Source organism: Camelus bactrianus, chromosome 16 (assembly GCF_048773025.1).
Source record: "Camelus bactrianus isolate YW-2024 breed Bactrian camel chromosome 16, ASM4877302v1, whole genome shotgun sequence".
In the NCBI taxonomy this organism is placed as follows: domain Eukaryota; kingdom Metazoa; phylum Chordata; class Mammalia; order Artiodactyla; family Camelidae; genus Camelus; species Camelus bactrianus.
Window position 1 is genome coordinate 56,776,287 of NC_133554.1, and position 14,746 is coordinate 56,791,032.

The 14,746-nt window shown below is 53.2% G+C and overlaps 1 protein-coding gene across 4 annotated transcripts in view; it reads left to right on the plus strand.

Annotated features, from left to right (window-relative positions):
* The window catches only part of TNRC6C (trinucleotide repeat containing adaptor 6C), a 114,370-nt gene extending 102,986 nt beyond the window's left edge, over positions 1–11,384 (plus strand). For 2 of the 4 annotated variants that reach the window (XM_074343777.1, XM_074343778.1), the window contains exons 19-23: positions 666–782; positions 2,726–2,920; positions 3,555–3,625; positions 4,110–4,249; positions 8,423–11,384. In XM_074343777.1, the coding sequence (XP_074199878.1) occupies positions 666–782; positions 2,726–2,920; positions 3,555–3,625; positions 4,110–4,249; positions 8,423–8,783 (884 nt within the window). In that variant the 3' untranslated portion in view covers positions 8,784–11,384. The remainder of the gene's footprint in view (positions 1–665; positions 783–2,725; positions 2,921–3,554; positions 3,626–4,109; positions 4,250–8,422) is intronic. The other 2 variants (XM_074343779.1, XM_074343781.1) reach the window with 1 other exon arrangement.
* The last annotated feature ends 3,362 nt before the right edge of the window (positions 11,385–14,746 follow it).

Genomic DNA, 14,746 nt, shown 5'->3' on the forward strand with positions numbered 1-14,746 from the left:
CGTTCCCGCTCCTTCCCCCTCCTCCTTCCCCGGCTCCCTGCTCTTCTCAGAGAACTGAGGAGGGGCGGCCCCCCCACCCAGGAGCGGGGCCAGGGTGTTCAACAGGAAACGGCGGTTCTGGGGACACAACAGCTCACGCTGACAGTTACTGGCTCGTATTTGTCCTCGTTACTCCTATGTTCAAAAGAGAAGCAGGAATGCGGGCAATGGGCTCCCTGAGCCTTCCCAGTGAGAAACAGTGCTGTCTTCTTACGGCAAGATCTGTAACAGATAGCTTGGAGTTTTATTTTGCTTTTCAATTTGTGGCTGTTGTTGGAGGTAATGAAAAGATGAGTATCAGCCCTGTAGTTTTACTTTTATCTTCCTTGGAAGGGAGAATCAGTGTGAGCCTTTAACTCTGATGTGCTGTCGTAAACATTCTGGTGGGAACTGTCTTCTGCTTCTGGTCTTTGCCGCCCCCCCCCCCCCCGCCCCCCGGCCCTCCCGGCGGCGTGGGCACCAGAGGCGGTGGCATGCCCATCTCACCGCGATCTTGGCCGCGTCTCACTCTCATTTTCCGCCATTTCCGAGAACGGCCGCCTAGGAGGAGACTGGTTCCTGGTTGGTAGAACTCTCGGCCCAGGCGGAGTGGCTCAGCCGTCTTAGTGCCGCGTTTGGTCCTGCAGGGTCCTCCCCACCATCATCTCAGAACGCCACGCTGCCTTCCTCGAGTGCCTGGCCGCTCGGTGCCTCCGGCCACAGCCGCGCTCTCAGCAGCATTGCGCCCGCGCCTAGTATCGCAGGTACGCATCCGCCTCCCCACTCGCAGGTAGCCTTTTCCTTCTTTCCCCAACGAAACTGATGGCCTGGCTTTTCCTGGTGGTCTGTCTGCCCCTACCTGAGCTGGGGGCCCGTGGTGTGACAGAGAGTGGGCCTGAGCTTGGCTGAGCCGCGGGGGGACCTTGGGCACAGCTGCTTCCCCCACCCCACCCCGTGGAGCAGGAGTGGTGACCTCTCCTCCGTGGGCTGTGCAGAGATCTTGGGATTATGTAAACCCAGCGCAGGACAAGAGGTGGCCGCTGCCTAAGCGCATCTGCTTCCCCCCTTCCCCCTGTGGCTGCAGACCAGAGGCTGCAATGGGTACGGACGTGGAGGTGGCCGCTCCTGGGAATTTGCTGCTACTTGCGTTCGCCAGGGACGAGGAGGCCACAGCAGCCCCGTGCTTAACTCCCAGCACCCAAAGCATGGCCGCTGCCACCACCCGGATGGATGCGGGGCCTGGGTTACCCCTCACCCCTGTAGACGTTACCGGTATTCCGAGGAAGACGTTTCTTTCAGGCTCGGAGGAGCACTGAGAATTGTCATAATGACTTCAGAGGAGTTTGAGTCTGGAAGTTGTAAGACAAGAATGTAAAGAGATGTGGACACACACACATCGTGTACAGGTTTATGAAATACGTGGAACTTAAGTAAAGAGGGCTTACTGCTTATGCATTTCTTCAGACATGTTTCCGCATCCCAGCAGCCTCCCCGTCCAGGCTCTGTTGAAACCAGTGTGAGAACGCTCTAGGGGTTCTCTTTCTTTCATACCAATACCTGGGGGAGAAAGGAGTTGTGATCCAGTTTAGCATCGTATTTTAAAAAAAAGAAAGAGCTTCTGGATTATTTCTATTCCTTCTGATGCTTATTCTCTCTAATGTCTAGAAGGGATGTACTAGGCCTCTCATATTTCCACACATGTAGCTCAAGAGATGGGCAAATAAAAGCATCTTCCCAGGCATTTTGCTTTTCTGATTAGCGGCCCCTTTGCTCAGACTAGCGTTTGTTGTTGTGAAGTTGCGGTCGACCTGGTGGCCGGGGTAGAAGGAGCGGTGCACGCAGGGTCTGTGCTGACAGAGGAGCTCGGTGACAGTGACCTCTATGCTTCCCGTCGTCACTGCGCCCGCCCGCCCGCTGAGGGGGGCGTTGCAGGCACCCCGGGGCACGGGAGGGGCAGAGGCTGGTGATCATTATTGGTTTTGTTTTTTCTCCCAAAGAGCCTTAAAACATGCTTCTTCCAACCAAGGTTCCAAGATGCCAAACGGCTCCGCCCTCAGGGCGCCTGGGCCACGCCCATTTCTGCAGGCACAGAGAGCCAGTCTCAAAGCTGTAAAGATACACTGGTGACGTGAGTTCAGTTATGTCAGAGCGGGTGTTGCTTTGAAATGGGACTTAGACTCAAAGAAATAGTGTAAAGAATACATGCGTTCCACCCATGACTGTGGTTAGTTCGTGTGTTTTGGTTTTTTGGTGGAGGGGAGATAATTAGGTTTATTTATTTATTCGTAGAGGTGCTGGGGATTGAGCCCAGGACCTCACGCATGCTAAGCGTGTGCTCCACCACTGAGCTGTACCCTCCCCCACTTGGTGAATTTGTTATGGGACACGTCCCAGCAGAATATGTTGATGAGTTAGCCTGAGCACTGACCTCCAGTAATGCTGTTTTCCGGGTGGCAAACTTGTGGCTGGAACATTTAGCAAGTTGAGTATCAGAAATACTGTCAGGGTCCATACTGGACACCAGCAGACTCTGTCTCTGGGCAGAAATCCAGGAGAGCGCAGAGCGTGCCTGTGGTTCTCGGGAGGGGGCTTCACCTCGCCCCCGCGGGCCGCTGGAGCCAGGGCGCCGGTGTGAGTCCCCGGGCGCCGCTGCGACGCTTCTTCTCTGTCTCAGGAATGCCTGAGCTCCGTCTCTCTGCCTTTCTAGGTAAACTGTCAGACATTAAATCGACGTGGTCCTCCGGCCCTGCCTCCCACACGCAAGCCTCTCTGTCTCACGAACTGTGGAAAGTGCCCAGAAACACTACTGCACCCACAAGGCCGCCTCCAGGGCTCACCAACCCCAAGCCTTCCTCCACCTGGGGAGCCAGTCCCCTCGGCTGGACCAGCTCTTACTCCTCGGGTACGCATCCTGCTCCTGCCCCAGCGGGGCGGCCCCGCCTGCTCTGCTCCGCCTGTGGGGAAGGTCCTGCATCTCCTTTTTAAGGAGGGACCCTGGACCCTGGTAGGGCCGAGGAGCCACCCAGCTCCCCTGCCCGGGCTGCAGCATCCGCGCCGGGTGTTCACGCCGCTTTGCCCCCGCGCTGGGCCTCAGCGAGGCCCCTCAGCCAGCACGAGGGTGTCGGTCTCCACAGGGCTTTCTGGGCCAAAACCAAAACAGACCCCAGTGGGAGAGCACCACCCTCCCGCCTCGGCCCTGCTGAGCTGCGGGAAGAGGTGGGGGCGGGGGCCTGAGAATTTAAGGAACGTTTCACAGCAGCCCTGCACGTCTGCTGTGTTTTTGTTAGCCTCTAGAGGGCGGGGAGACCAGGCCTTTCAGGCGACTCTCCAGTCTCTGCCCCACACCTGCCCCCAGGGGTCTGCAGGGATTGTCAGGGATTGTGCGTCTGGGTCAGTTTCCAAAGGTTGAGAAAGGCTTGGCGCTTGCGGGTCTGGCCTGTGCTGCGTCCGTGCTGGTGAGACGAGAAATGGCCGGTGGGGAGAGCCATCTGAGCAGCACGGCCTGGTTGACCGAGTTCTTCCCTGGGCTCGTGCAGGGTCTGCCTGGAGCACCGACACCTCAGGAAGGACGAGCAGCTGGCTGGTTCTCCGCAACCTCACGCCCCAGGTACGGGCACCCACGGGCGGGCGGTGCGTCTCACCAGCCTCACTCCGGCCCCAGCGAGCAGACACGCCCAGGGGTCCTTAACCCCCTTCCTGGGGAGTTGCTTACTTTTCACTCTTCTGAGGCTTAAAGAGTTTACCCTCATGAACAGAACTGCTCACCCGTAACTACCCGCTCCAGAACGACGTGGCCTCCCCGTTCCCGGGTTAGGGGCCGCAAGGCTCTGCGCAGTGCGCTCTGGCCAGAGGGGGTCAGAGCCAAGACAGTGTGTTCTTCTCCTGATTAGCCTCGCTCATCAGATGTAACTCTAATGTCCAAGATTTTACAATTGCGAGGTAGATGACAAGGTACAGAAGGTTAACATCCTAAAGCCGTATACTGAGCCCCTTTGAGGCGTCTTCCCAGCGCATAGTGCGCCCGGACTTCCTGAACACCTGCTTTGACGAGCGCGGTGGAAGAAGTCCCTCCCCCTCTGCTTCCCCGTCAGATCGACGGCTCCACCCTGCGGACGCTGTGTTTGCAGCACGGGCCTCTCATCACATTCCACCTGAACCTGACGCAGGGCAACGCCGTGGTCCGGTACAGCTCCAAGGAGGAAGCCGCCAAGGCCCAGAAGTCCCTGCACATGTACGTTGCTCCCCTGCCCTCGGCCGCCCCGTGCTGCACCCTGGCAGTGCTGGGCCCGGGTGTAGTGGGCGGGTCCTGTGGCCCTGGGGACCTCGGGCACAGACGCCGATTATCTCATGGTCTAGAGGCTGGAAATCCTACAGAAATCCAGCATGTCCTCAGGGGCGGCTCCTCCCAAGGCCTTTCATGGGCTTGCTCACGGCTGCCCCTCCCATGTCCACACGGTCATCTCTCAGTCCGAGTATTGTATGTCCTGACTTCCTCTCCTTATAAGGACACCCATAGCGAATTGGGTTTCTCTCTCATGACCTCATATTACCTTAATGATCTCTTTAAAGACCCTCCCTCCAAACAGAGGTACAATGAGGTCTTGGGGGTTAGGGCTTCAACATAGGAATTTAGGGAGAACACAGTTCACACCAGAATAGGTGTCTTGTGACATGTTGGTGTCCTCTCTGCTGACTTGCCGCGGCTCTGCCCTCCAGTAGGGAAGCCCCCACCACCTCCACCCCAAGAGAGGACACGTAGAGCCTGGTGACAGACGATGCGCCCCCACCAGGTAGCGCTGGGCACTCGGCACGTGTGTGCCCACTGCTGGCCTCGTCAAGGTCCCTGCAGCTTTTGATGAGATGTGTGAGCAGACCTATCCAACGACGTCACTTGAGATGTGGACCCTGGAAATTAGTTGTTCCTGCTTCTAGCCTAGGATATAAATTACACCCATCCTGAACGATGCTCGAGTTTAATGGTGCGTCCACACACTTCCTTAGAAAGGTGCTCTCCACACCAACACAGCATAGCAGCTAGAGTCTAAAATGAGGGGGGGAGAAAAGTTCATAAGCCAGGCTTGGGAGTAGCAGTGACAACCCGTGAGCTGCAGGACTGCTTCTGGGGGACCTGTGACATGAAGCCTTCAGCTGCACTGTTCCATTAAAAGGAGAAAAACGGAAAGCCAGTGAGGCAGACACAGGAAGACCTCCGCTCATGTGACCCCTGCCCTGCTTGCTTGTTTGTTTGTTTTGAGTCTTTGTTCTCTGAGATGTAACTGACATACAACATGGTGTCAGTTTAAGGTGCAGGACATGTTGGTTTGACACATTTGTAGATTGCAGTGTGGCTACCACTGTAGTGAGCTGACAGCTACATCAGGGCAGTAGTTAGTATTTCTTTTTTGTGGTGAGAACATTTAAGATCTCCTGTCTTAGTGACTTGGAAGTGTTGCGGAGTGTAGTTACCGAGCTGCCTTGTAGCCCCGGAGCTCACTCGTCTTCTGACTGGAGGTTTGTGCCCTTTGACTAGTCCCTCCCTGCCTCCCCGCCTGCAGCCCCTGACAACCACCAGCCTACGCTCTGTTTCTGCAAGGCTGGCTTTTTCAGATCCCACATGTGATCGATACCATGCAGTATTTATTTGACTTAGCTGACTTAGCAGAAGGCCCTCAAGACTGATCCAGGTTGTGGCAGGGTTTCCTTCTTTCTCATGGCTGAATAATATTCTTGTGTGTGTGTGTGTGTGTGTCTCACATCTTCTTTATCCGCGGATCTGTTGACGGACACTTAGGTGGTTTCCCTGTTTCGGCTGTTGTAAGTGATGCTGCAGTGCACCTGGGCATCCAGGGATCTCTTCAGTACCCTGTTCATTTCCTCCGGATGTGTAACCCAGGAGTGGGCCTGCTGGATCATATGGTGGTTCTGTTTTTAAGTTTTTGAGGAGCCTCCATACTGTTTTTCCATAGTGGCTGGACAAGTTTACATCCCTACCAGCAGTGCACAAGGCGTCTCTTTTCTCCACATCCTCCCAGCACTTGTGATTTCTTGTCCTCTTGATGATGGCCAAGGTGTGAGGGGTGTCTCACTGCGGTTTTGATTGGCATGTCCCTGACGGTTAGCGACACTGAGCATCTTTTCATGTGTCTGTTGGTCGTTTCTGTCTTCTTTGAGGAAATATCTATTTAGTTCTTTTGCCCATTTTGTATTTGGATTGTTTGGGGGTTTTTTGGTTGTTACCAAGTTATCTGAGGTTCTGTATATATTTTGGATGCTAACTCTATGAGACAGCTGGTTTGCAAACACTTTTCCCATTTTATAGGTTGTCTTTCCGCCTGGTTGATGGTTCCCTTGGTGTGTGGAAGCTTTCTAGTTGGATGAGGTCCCTCGTTGAGTTTTGCTTTAGTTGCTTGTGCTTTTGGTGTTATGTCCAAAATTTCATTGCTGAAACCAATATCAGAGAGCTTTCCCCCTGTGTTTTCTTCTAGGAGTTGTATGGTTGCAGGTCTTATTTTTAAGTCTTTAATCCAGCTCAAGTTAATTCTTGTGAGTGGTGTAAGAGAGGGCTCCAGTTTCTTTTTTCTGCTTGTGCCTGCCCAGTTTTCCCTGCACCATTTGTCGAAGAGACTGTCCATTCCCCATGGAGTGTTCTTGGTGACCGTATCGAATGTCAGTTGGCTTGTGTGTGGGGGTCTGTTTCTGGGCTCCCTGTTCTGGTCCACTGGTCTGTGTGTCTGTTTTTATGCAGCACCTGCTCTTCTGGTAACTGTGGCTTTGTAGTGCGCGTGAAGCCAGGAAGCCTGATGCCTCCTGCTTTGTTCTCTCAGGTTTGCTTTGGCTGCCTGGGGTCTTTTGTGGTTCCACACACATTTTAGGATTGTTTTTACTATTTCTATGAAGAATGCCATTGGAATATGATAAGGATTGCACTGAATCCATGGGTGGCTTTAGGTTGTATGGACATTTTAATGAGTTTTTTAAACTTTCTTTGGGGGGTGGTGTAATTAGGTTCATTTATTTTTAGAGGAGGTACTGGAGATTGAACCCAGGACCTCGTGCATGCTAAGCATGCACTCTGCCACTCGAGCTATACCCTCCCCCTCATTTTAACGATAGTTTTAACTCTTCCAACCCATGAATACAGGTTAGCTTTCCATCTGCGTCGTCTTCAAATTCTTTCATCAAACTCTCACAGGTTCCCTTGTAGAGATCGTTCACCTCCTTGGTTACATTTATTCCTAAGTACTTTATTGTGCTTGATGCTATTGTGAATGGGACTCTTTTTCTTTATCTCTTTTTCAGATGTTTCATTCTTAGTGTGTAGAAGCACAGCTGCAGTTTTACTGAATTCTTTGATTGGTTTCAGCAGTGCTTTGGCAGAGTCTTCAGGATTCCCTCCGCATGAGGTCACATCACGTGCAAATAAAGAGCATTCTGCTTCTCCCCTTCCAGCTTGGGCACCTTCCATTTCTTTGTCTCGCCCGCTTGCTCTGGCTAAGACTTCCAGTCCTGTGTTGAACGGCTGGGGGTGGCACCTGGTCTTGTTCCTGACGTCAGAGGACAAGCTCTCAGCCTCAGCCCTGAGCGCGGTGCTAGCGGCCTGCGTGTGCGCCGCTCTTACTGCCCTGAGGCCTGTCCTGCCAATTCCCTGCGCGTAGAGGAGTCTTCGTGATGAAGGGATGTTGTGTTTTGTCGGCTGTATTTCTGCATCTACTAAGATGATCATGTGATTCTGCCTTTGATTCTTTTAATGTGGTGAATCCCATTTATTGATTTGCAAATGTCGAGCCACCGCTGCCAGAATCCCAGAGATGAATCCCACGCAATCGTGGTGTATGATCCTTTTCATGAGCTGATTCAGTTTGCTAATATTTTGGTGAGAATTTCTGCATCTGTAGTCATCTGTATTGGTCTGGTTTTCTTGCAGTGCGATCTGGCTTTGACATCAGGATAACACTGGTCTTGTAAAATGAGCTGGGGAGTGTACCCTCCTCTTTAAGTTTTTGCAAAAGTTTGAGAAGAATTGATCTTTACCCTCCTTTAAATGTTTGGTAGAATTGACCAGTGAAACCGTCTGGTCCTGGGCTTTTCCATGTTGGGAGTAGTCAGCTGATTACGGATCAGTCTCCTTGCCCGTTATTGGTCCTTTCAGATTTTCTGCTTCTTCACGAGTCAGTCTTGGTAAATCATGTGTTTCTAGGACTTGGACCATTTCCTGCAGGTGCCCAGATGGTCGGCGCCTCCTCTGTATTTCTGTGGTATCAGTTGTAATGTCTCCTCTTTCCATTTCTGCCTTTACTTATTTGTGTCTTCTTGTTTTCTGAGTTAGTCTAGCTAAAGGTTTGTCGATTTTGTTCATCTTTTCAAAAACCCAGCTCTCACTTTCGTTGCTGCCCTGCCCCTGCAGGTGTGTCCTGGGAAACACTACCATCTTGGCCGAGTTCGCTGGCGAGGAAGAAGTGAACCGCTTCCTGGCCCAGGGCCAGGCGCTGCCGCCCACCTCCAGCTGGCAGTCCAGCAGCGGGGCCGGCCAGCCGCGGCTGGGCGCCTCGGGCAGCTCCCACAGCCTAGTGCGGAGCGACGCCGGCCACTGGAACCCCCCGTGCCTGGCCGGCAAAGGGAGCGGCGACCTGCTGTGGGGCGGGGTCCCCCAGTACTCAAGCAGCCTGTGGGGCCCCCCCAGCAGCGACGACGGCAGAGTCATCGGAAGCCCCACCCCTCTGAACACGCTGCTCCCCGGCGACCTGCTCAGCGGGGAGTCCCTCTAGCCCCAGGACCCCGGGCACCCCCATCATCAGCACTGGGGGGGAGCTGACCCTTTCCAGTCCGGCGTCGCTGAGGACCCGCTTGCCCCGAGCAGCCCGGCAGCCCTTTCGAGTACCTCTGTCCAGTACTGCAGACGAACCTTGGCCGCAGCCCTTGCGAACTGTTCCCGAGACAGTGCGGGCTGCGCGGGGTCAGTGTCACGTGGAATGACAGGATGCTTCTCACAGCTTTTTATTTTGTGTCGTCCTATGTTTGTACGGTGTGTTGTCATTTTGATTTTTTAAGTATAAAAGCTGCTTAGAATAGTTCTATCATGAAGGGCACTTTTCAGATTGTGGGCTGGAAAGGGTTATTTTATCAAGGGGGGAGGGCGGGAGGGAGACGAGAAAGCCTATTTAAAACGAGCCTGTGACGATTATGCACATTACCAGAGGCGGACCCCGTAATCAGGGGGAGCTGGCGCCCACCCCTGGGTGCGGTCCCGGCGGCCCGGACCAGGAGCCGAGCGGAAGGAGCGGGCTGCGATCTGTTCTCCGTTCCCACGGAGCCGCCTATGCACATTTCCCTTGTTTCATTACTTTTTCATGTCATTTTTTTTTAATCCCAAAAAATATTTTTTAAAAGTTAAAAAAAAAAAAGAGACATATCAAACATGCAAATACTTGAATCCAGCAGGCCAATAATGAAATGTGAACACTTTCTAAGTCTAATTCTACACTTCCAGGTTGACATCAGTACGCAGAAACAGGCTCTAGGAAAAATTTCTAAGTTCACAGCCTATGTGTGTGAGTGTGTGTGTGCGCGCGTGTGTGTGTGTTGAAACAGAATGTGTGTGCACGTGCGTGTACGTGCACACTTTCTGTGTTCGTGTGTTAAGTGCGTGAAGGATTTAACTGTGGGTTTTCCCTTTTTTCAGTATGTGCGCTTTTTTTTTTTTTTGGCGCATTGGTCAAACGTTTGTTATTATTAATTAGCTTCTAACTTTGCACTGAGTGTCCCTGCCCTTCCTTTAGCTAATCCTATACATTAAAGAAAATTCATAGGACAGGGCCGGTGACAATTCATGTGTAAATGTTTACTCAAGGACTCTGTTATTGCGTTTAAAAATTACAGTGTATATCTCTGGAGAAATAATATGTATACCTACCTTTAGCAGCTTTTTATTGTGGACTCATGCAAGAAAATTATTACCAGAGTATTGCACCATTTTTCCATTTGGAATATAAAGTTAAAGAGAAAAACTCTTGCTGAACTGTGGCCATAGATACTTGCTTGTAGAGGATGGATGGTTCCGCGGGAGGAGCGGAGACAAGCACTTGGACGTGGGTTGTGACTGCTTCGGAGGGGCCCGGGGTTAGGGCTCCCACCTGTTTACAGACCTTTTTTTTCTCCTTCAGACTTTAAAAAAATTTTAAAAAGGAATTAAAAAAAAAAAAAAGACTTCCGTCGTAAAGAAAACTATTTTCAGAATGCAGACCCGCTACTTCAGAGCTCTGGGATTGAACAGTGTTGTTTCCCCTCGGCCATCGTCATGGACTCTGTCGACTGTCCCTTCTTCGAGGTGACGAGTTGTGGTCACTGTCTTGCACACGCGGGTGCGCTCTCAGGAAAGCCAGGGTTCCCGAGGGGCGGCTCCACACCATTTCATGTATTTTGTAACCCAACTCCTAGCACTGAAGATGTTATTAAAAAACAAACAAAAATAAAAAAGAAAGAAAAAAAAAGAAAATAGAAAAAAAAAAAACACAAAGAAGAAAGATACCTAATCTCTAACGTGTAGCAGTTACGTATGTACCAAATAATGGACTCAAAGGAGATAGATGTTCGAAGAGTGCTTTATATATTAAAAATCGCTTTATGTTTTAAAAATGATCAATGTTTTGATTGTTTGGCAAGAAAGAAAGACAATGGAGTAACATACCCTCAAGTATGTTTAAAAAAAATATATGAACATTGTGCTCCCTGCCTGCCTGATCAGGAAACTTGTGCATTACATTTTTTTTAATTAGCTTTTTAATGGTTTTATCAAAACAAAACAAAACAAAAAAACATAAAAAACGAAAAAAAAACAAAAAAAAAAAGAAAAAGAAAGTTCCTGCAAAATTGCAGATCAACAAAAGCTGGTTTTAGAGGATCACGAACTATGCACAAACTGGTTCAAGACTTTTTCTCAAGTTCAGTAGTGTATTTCGCTAAGAAGACCTTCCTCAGAGTAACTGCATCTCATTGCCATTACACGCGCCCTGTGTGCTGGATGCACACGCCCCCGTGCACCCGCATCAGACACACGCGCGTGGCCCAGACGTACAGCTTCCCTGCTGCGTTAGCGTCGAGTCGTAGAGACCTCCTGACATTTTTAAATTGGGGATGGAAGTAAAGAGTTTGTTTTGTTTGTTTTTGTTTTTTGTTGGGTTTTTTTTTTTTTGACCTTTTATTTTGAATTAAAGATGTCTGTAACTCTGAGATTAAAAAAAAAAAAACAAGTTTGTGGCTTTTAATGTTTCTCCTCATAGAATGTGATTGTCGAAGAACACGCACCGAAAGTTGCTTTCAAAAGTACAACGCTTTGTTGAATCTCAATAAACTGCAATTTTTTTCTTGGCTGTTGGAATAAATGTGTTCTTTGTTTTCCAAGGACAGCTGTCGTCACTATGCACTTTGCATGTGTTGGGAGAGAGCGCTGTCCTACTGTGTAACAAATCTCCTGTGTCTTTTTACGCTGTCCTGAGTTTACATATAATTAGATAAACTCCAAGCTTCCGTAATTTTATCATTTGTTTTGTGGTTTTGCACTGAAATCTCATTACTGTTGGAGAGATGCAGTTGAGCCCGTGGCCTCCGCCAGCCGCCAGTGTTGCCCGGGGCAGCCACCGGGGGACCCCCTGCCCCTCTCGCCCAGGACCCGGGCTGGAAGTCAGCGACACTCGGAGGGAAGAGCGTCGGGAAGGGCTTCGGTGTTCGCTAGACATCGCGCTCCCGTGCCTGCGGGGCAGCCGCGGCTAACTGCAGCGGAGCGTTCGCACCGGCGCGGCCGGCAGGGCGGCGCGTACAAAGAGCGGCGCCTTCCCCCGCGGCGAGCAGGCCGGCAGTGAGAGGTCGGAACACTGGGCCTGCTGACTCAGGTCCGCCCCGGGAGGCTTACCGTGACCGTCAGTAAGTCCAGCACCACTGCTTCTGTCCCGTCAGGACTGTCCCTTGTGACCTTGCTCGGAGACCAGCACAATGAGTGTCTTTTTCTCTCTCCACCCCTAGGGTCGAGTCAGCGTCTTACCAGGAAGACGGGGTCCCGGTTGGTGAGCTTCCAGCTGTGACCAACCTCTTCAGAAGGTTGAGGAAGAGATCCCTGAAGGGTCATAAACAGGAGAGGAACCAAAAGGCTAAAGGAAGAATGAAACTCAGAACGTGGATGATCAGCACAGACCCCACATCCCAGTGTGAGCCTGGAGGGAGCGACTGTGGCGCTGGGAGCCAAGCCCGCCACCAGTGTCCGCTTGGGGCCGGTGTGTCCGGAGTTACTACAGGGGAGCCAACTGTCCCAGCGCTGCTCCCCGAGAGCAAGTTCAGGGCCTCAGCAATGTCCAGAGGATGACGTTCATGGAGGAGTGACAGCCCGGGGGGAAGCAGGGGATAGGTGGGGAGCACGGCGTGAGCAGAGTGACTGCCTCCCTCCTGGAGTCGGGGCAGGTCCTGGGACCCACAGGTGAGGAGGCGGCCTGGTGTCTGAATCAAGAAAAAGTCCAGGCTCGGAGCTGCACTTCTTTTTGATCATTCCAACCAGGCCGTGGGCGAAGAAGGCAGGGTGCTCCGTGGGTAGCAGTGTGGTTTGCAGGGAAAGGACTGTGGAACGGACAGGAGAGGCCGGAGAGGTGCCAGGGCGAGCAGGTTCATTGACGGCAGGTGAGACCCTGGGCGCTGAGGAGCAAGGCACAGATTCACGGAAAAGAGGGAAGACGGAGACGGGGAGGCATGTCAAGAAGGTTCCTTGCAGGAAGAGAACATCTGGGCTGAATCAAGAAAAAGCTACACGGGAATCATGGTGGAAACATGCAGTTAACGTGTCAGCTTTGCATCGGGTTTCACAGTAGAAACACTGCTAAAAAATGTCAGAATAGCAGTTTCCAAGAGTCAGCTGGTCTTGTTTGGCAGTTGTAGCTAGCTTTTTGCTTTTTTTTTTAAATAGCAAAGCTACTGTGTGCCAGGCCCGGTGCTAAGCACTACGTAGGACTGTCCGATGTTCAACAGCCCCGTGAGGTGAGGAACGGGGCCGGGAGAGGTTACAGAACACGTGCAAGGCCGCGAGCTAGTAAGGTCAACTCCGGGCCCTCCTGACTCCGCAGCCCCACATGGGCTCCCTCACGGAATGTTCCAGCCAGAGGACCTCAAGGCCACGTCTGTATCAGAAACAGCGTGGACAGGCGATAGCTGTATGTGTCGAGAGGGCTGGCTGCAGCCCGGAGGCCAGGCTGGTGCTGCAGCCCTGGGCAGAATTTCTTTGGAGAACCTCAGTTTTGCTTTTAAGGTCTTTCAGCTGATTGGCCGAGGCCCACACACATTAGTGGGGATAATCTCCTTGAGGTCAACTGACTGTGAGTGCTGAACACACCTACAAAATGCCCTCACAGCGACACCTCGATGAGCGCCTGAGTCAATGGCCAGGGACACCAACTCACCGCTGCGCAAGGTGTCTGCAAAACACCCTTCACCTGTTCGTCATAAGCAGTGTGTCCTGACCTCGCAGTTGTCGCAAGGCAGGTGAAGGGGGCCCGGTAGATCGTGACGGATGGTAACGCGGGTCAGACTGGACGCGGTCGGTCCGTGCCTTCCATGCAGAGGCAGGTATTGCGGGAGGGGGGCCCTGAAGAGCCCAGGTTGGTCTCCCCACCCAGCTTCACCCAGCGGCGCTCATACCACCAGGTCAGGCCAGCTCCTCGTAGAGTCCCTAAGCACCGCCAGGCTGGGTCGGCCACAGCCAGCCCAGGAATCCTGACCTGCCGGGGCATCAAGGGCACCTGGGGAGGTCTGGTTGATGCTGGGGAGCCTCTGGGGCCGAGTCTGCGGAACACCGGAGCACCCCCGTGGGACCATCCTCAGACGAGGGCCATTTGGGGCTGGTGTGGGCCCAGCTGCGAGCACTGCTAACGGCAGTGGCAGCTCCCTGTGGGCCTGACACGGCCACTCGGCCAGGCTTTGCTCTCCCAGGTCCCCCTCTGGGACGAGGGCAGGGGGCCCGTCTCCACTCTCAGCTTGTCTCCCACTGGGGCTGCTGCCCTGGCTCCTGCGGTCAGTGGGCACCGAGGCTATGACAGCCTAGTCCCCTCCTCTCTGCACCCTCGGGTTCTCAGCATCCCCCAGGCTCCTCAGACTCAGGCTGGTAGGACCGGAGGTCACCCCGCACCAGTCACTCCTGCCACAGGCCTAGGAACTGGCCGGCCTCTTGTCTGTAGGCTCCTCTCCCCATGGCTCATTAGCCAATGACCCACCCCAGTCCCTCCCTAAACTGGCCCTCCTCCCCACCACCAACAGCCACTAGAGCATCAGTTTATCACCCTCGACACGCCCCGTAGTTGTTCCATCCCCGTAGTTGTGCGCAGGCTGGAGGGGCAGCGTCTGAAGCTGCGGTGCCGTCCATCTCTGCCATCCGGGGCTGGGCCGGCAGAGGGCGCCCTGCGCCCAGCACCGAAGCCCCACCGCCTGTTTTATCAGGAACCCCATGTCGGGAGGGGACCTGGTACCATCTGGTCCATCTGGTGAGGCTGCAGGGCCCTGGCCGGGCAGAGAGAGGAGCCTTGAACCAGGAGGAGAAGCTGAAGGGGCTGCCGGTGCAGGAGGCCAAGGTTCCCATGACCTCGACCTGGAGGTCATCCCCGGGGCAGCAGGAGGCGGGCTATGGGCCCGGGGGCATGGCCGTAGGTGCCTGCAGCTGGGCAGCCTGGGTAGGAGCACAGCCTCCCGAGAGACAAGCCCA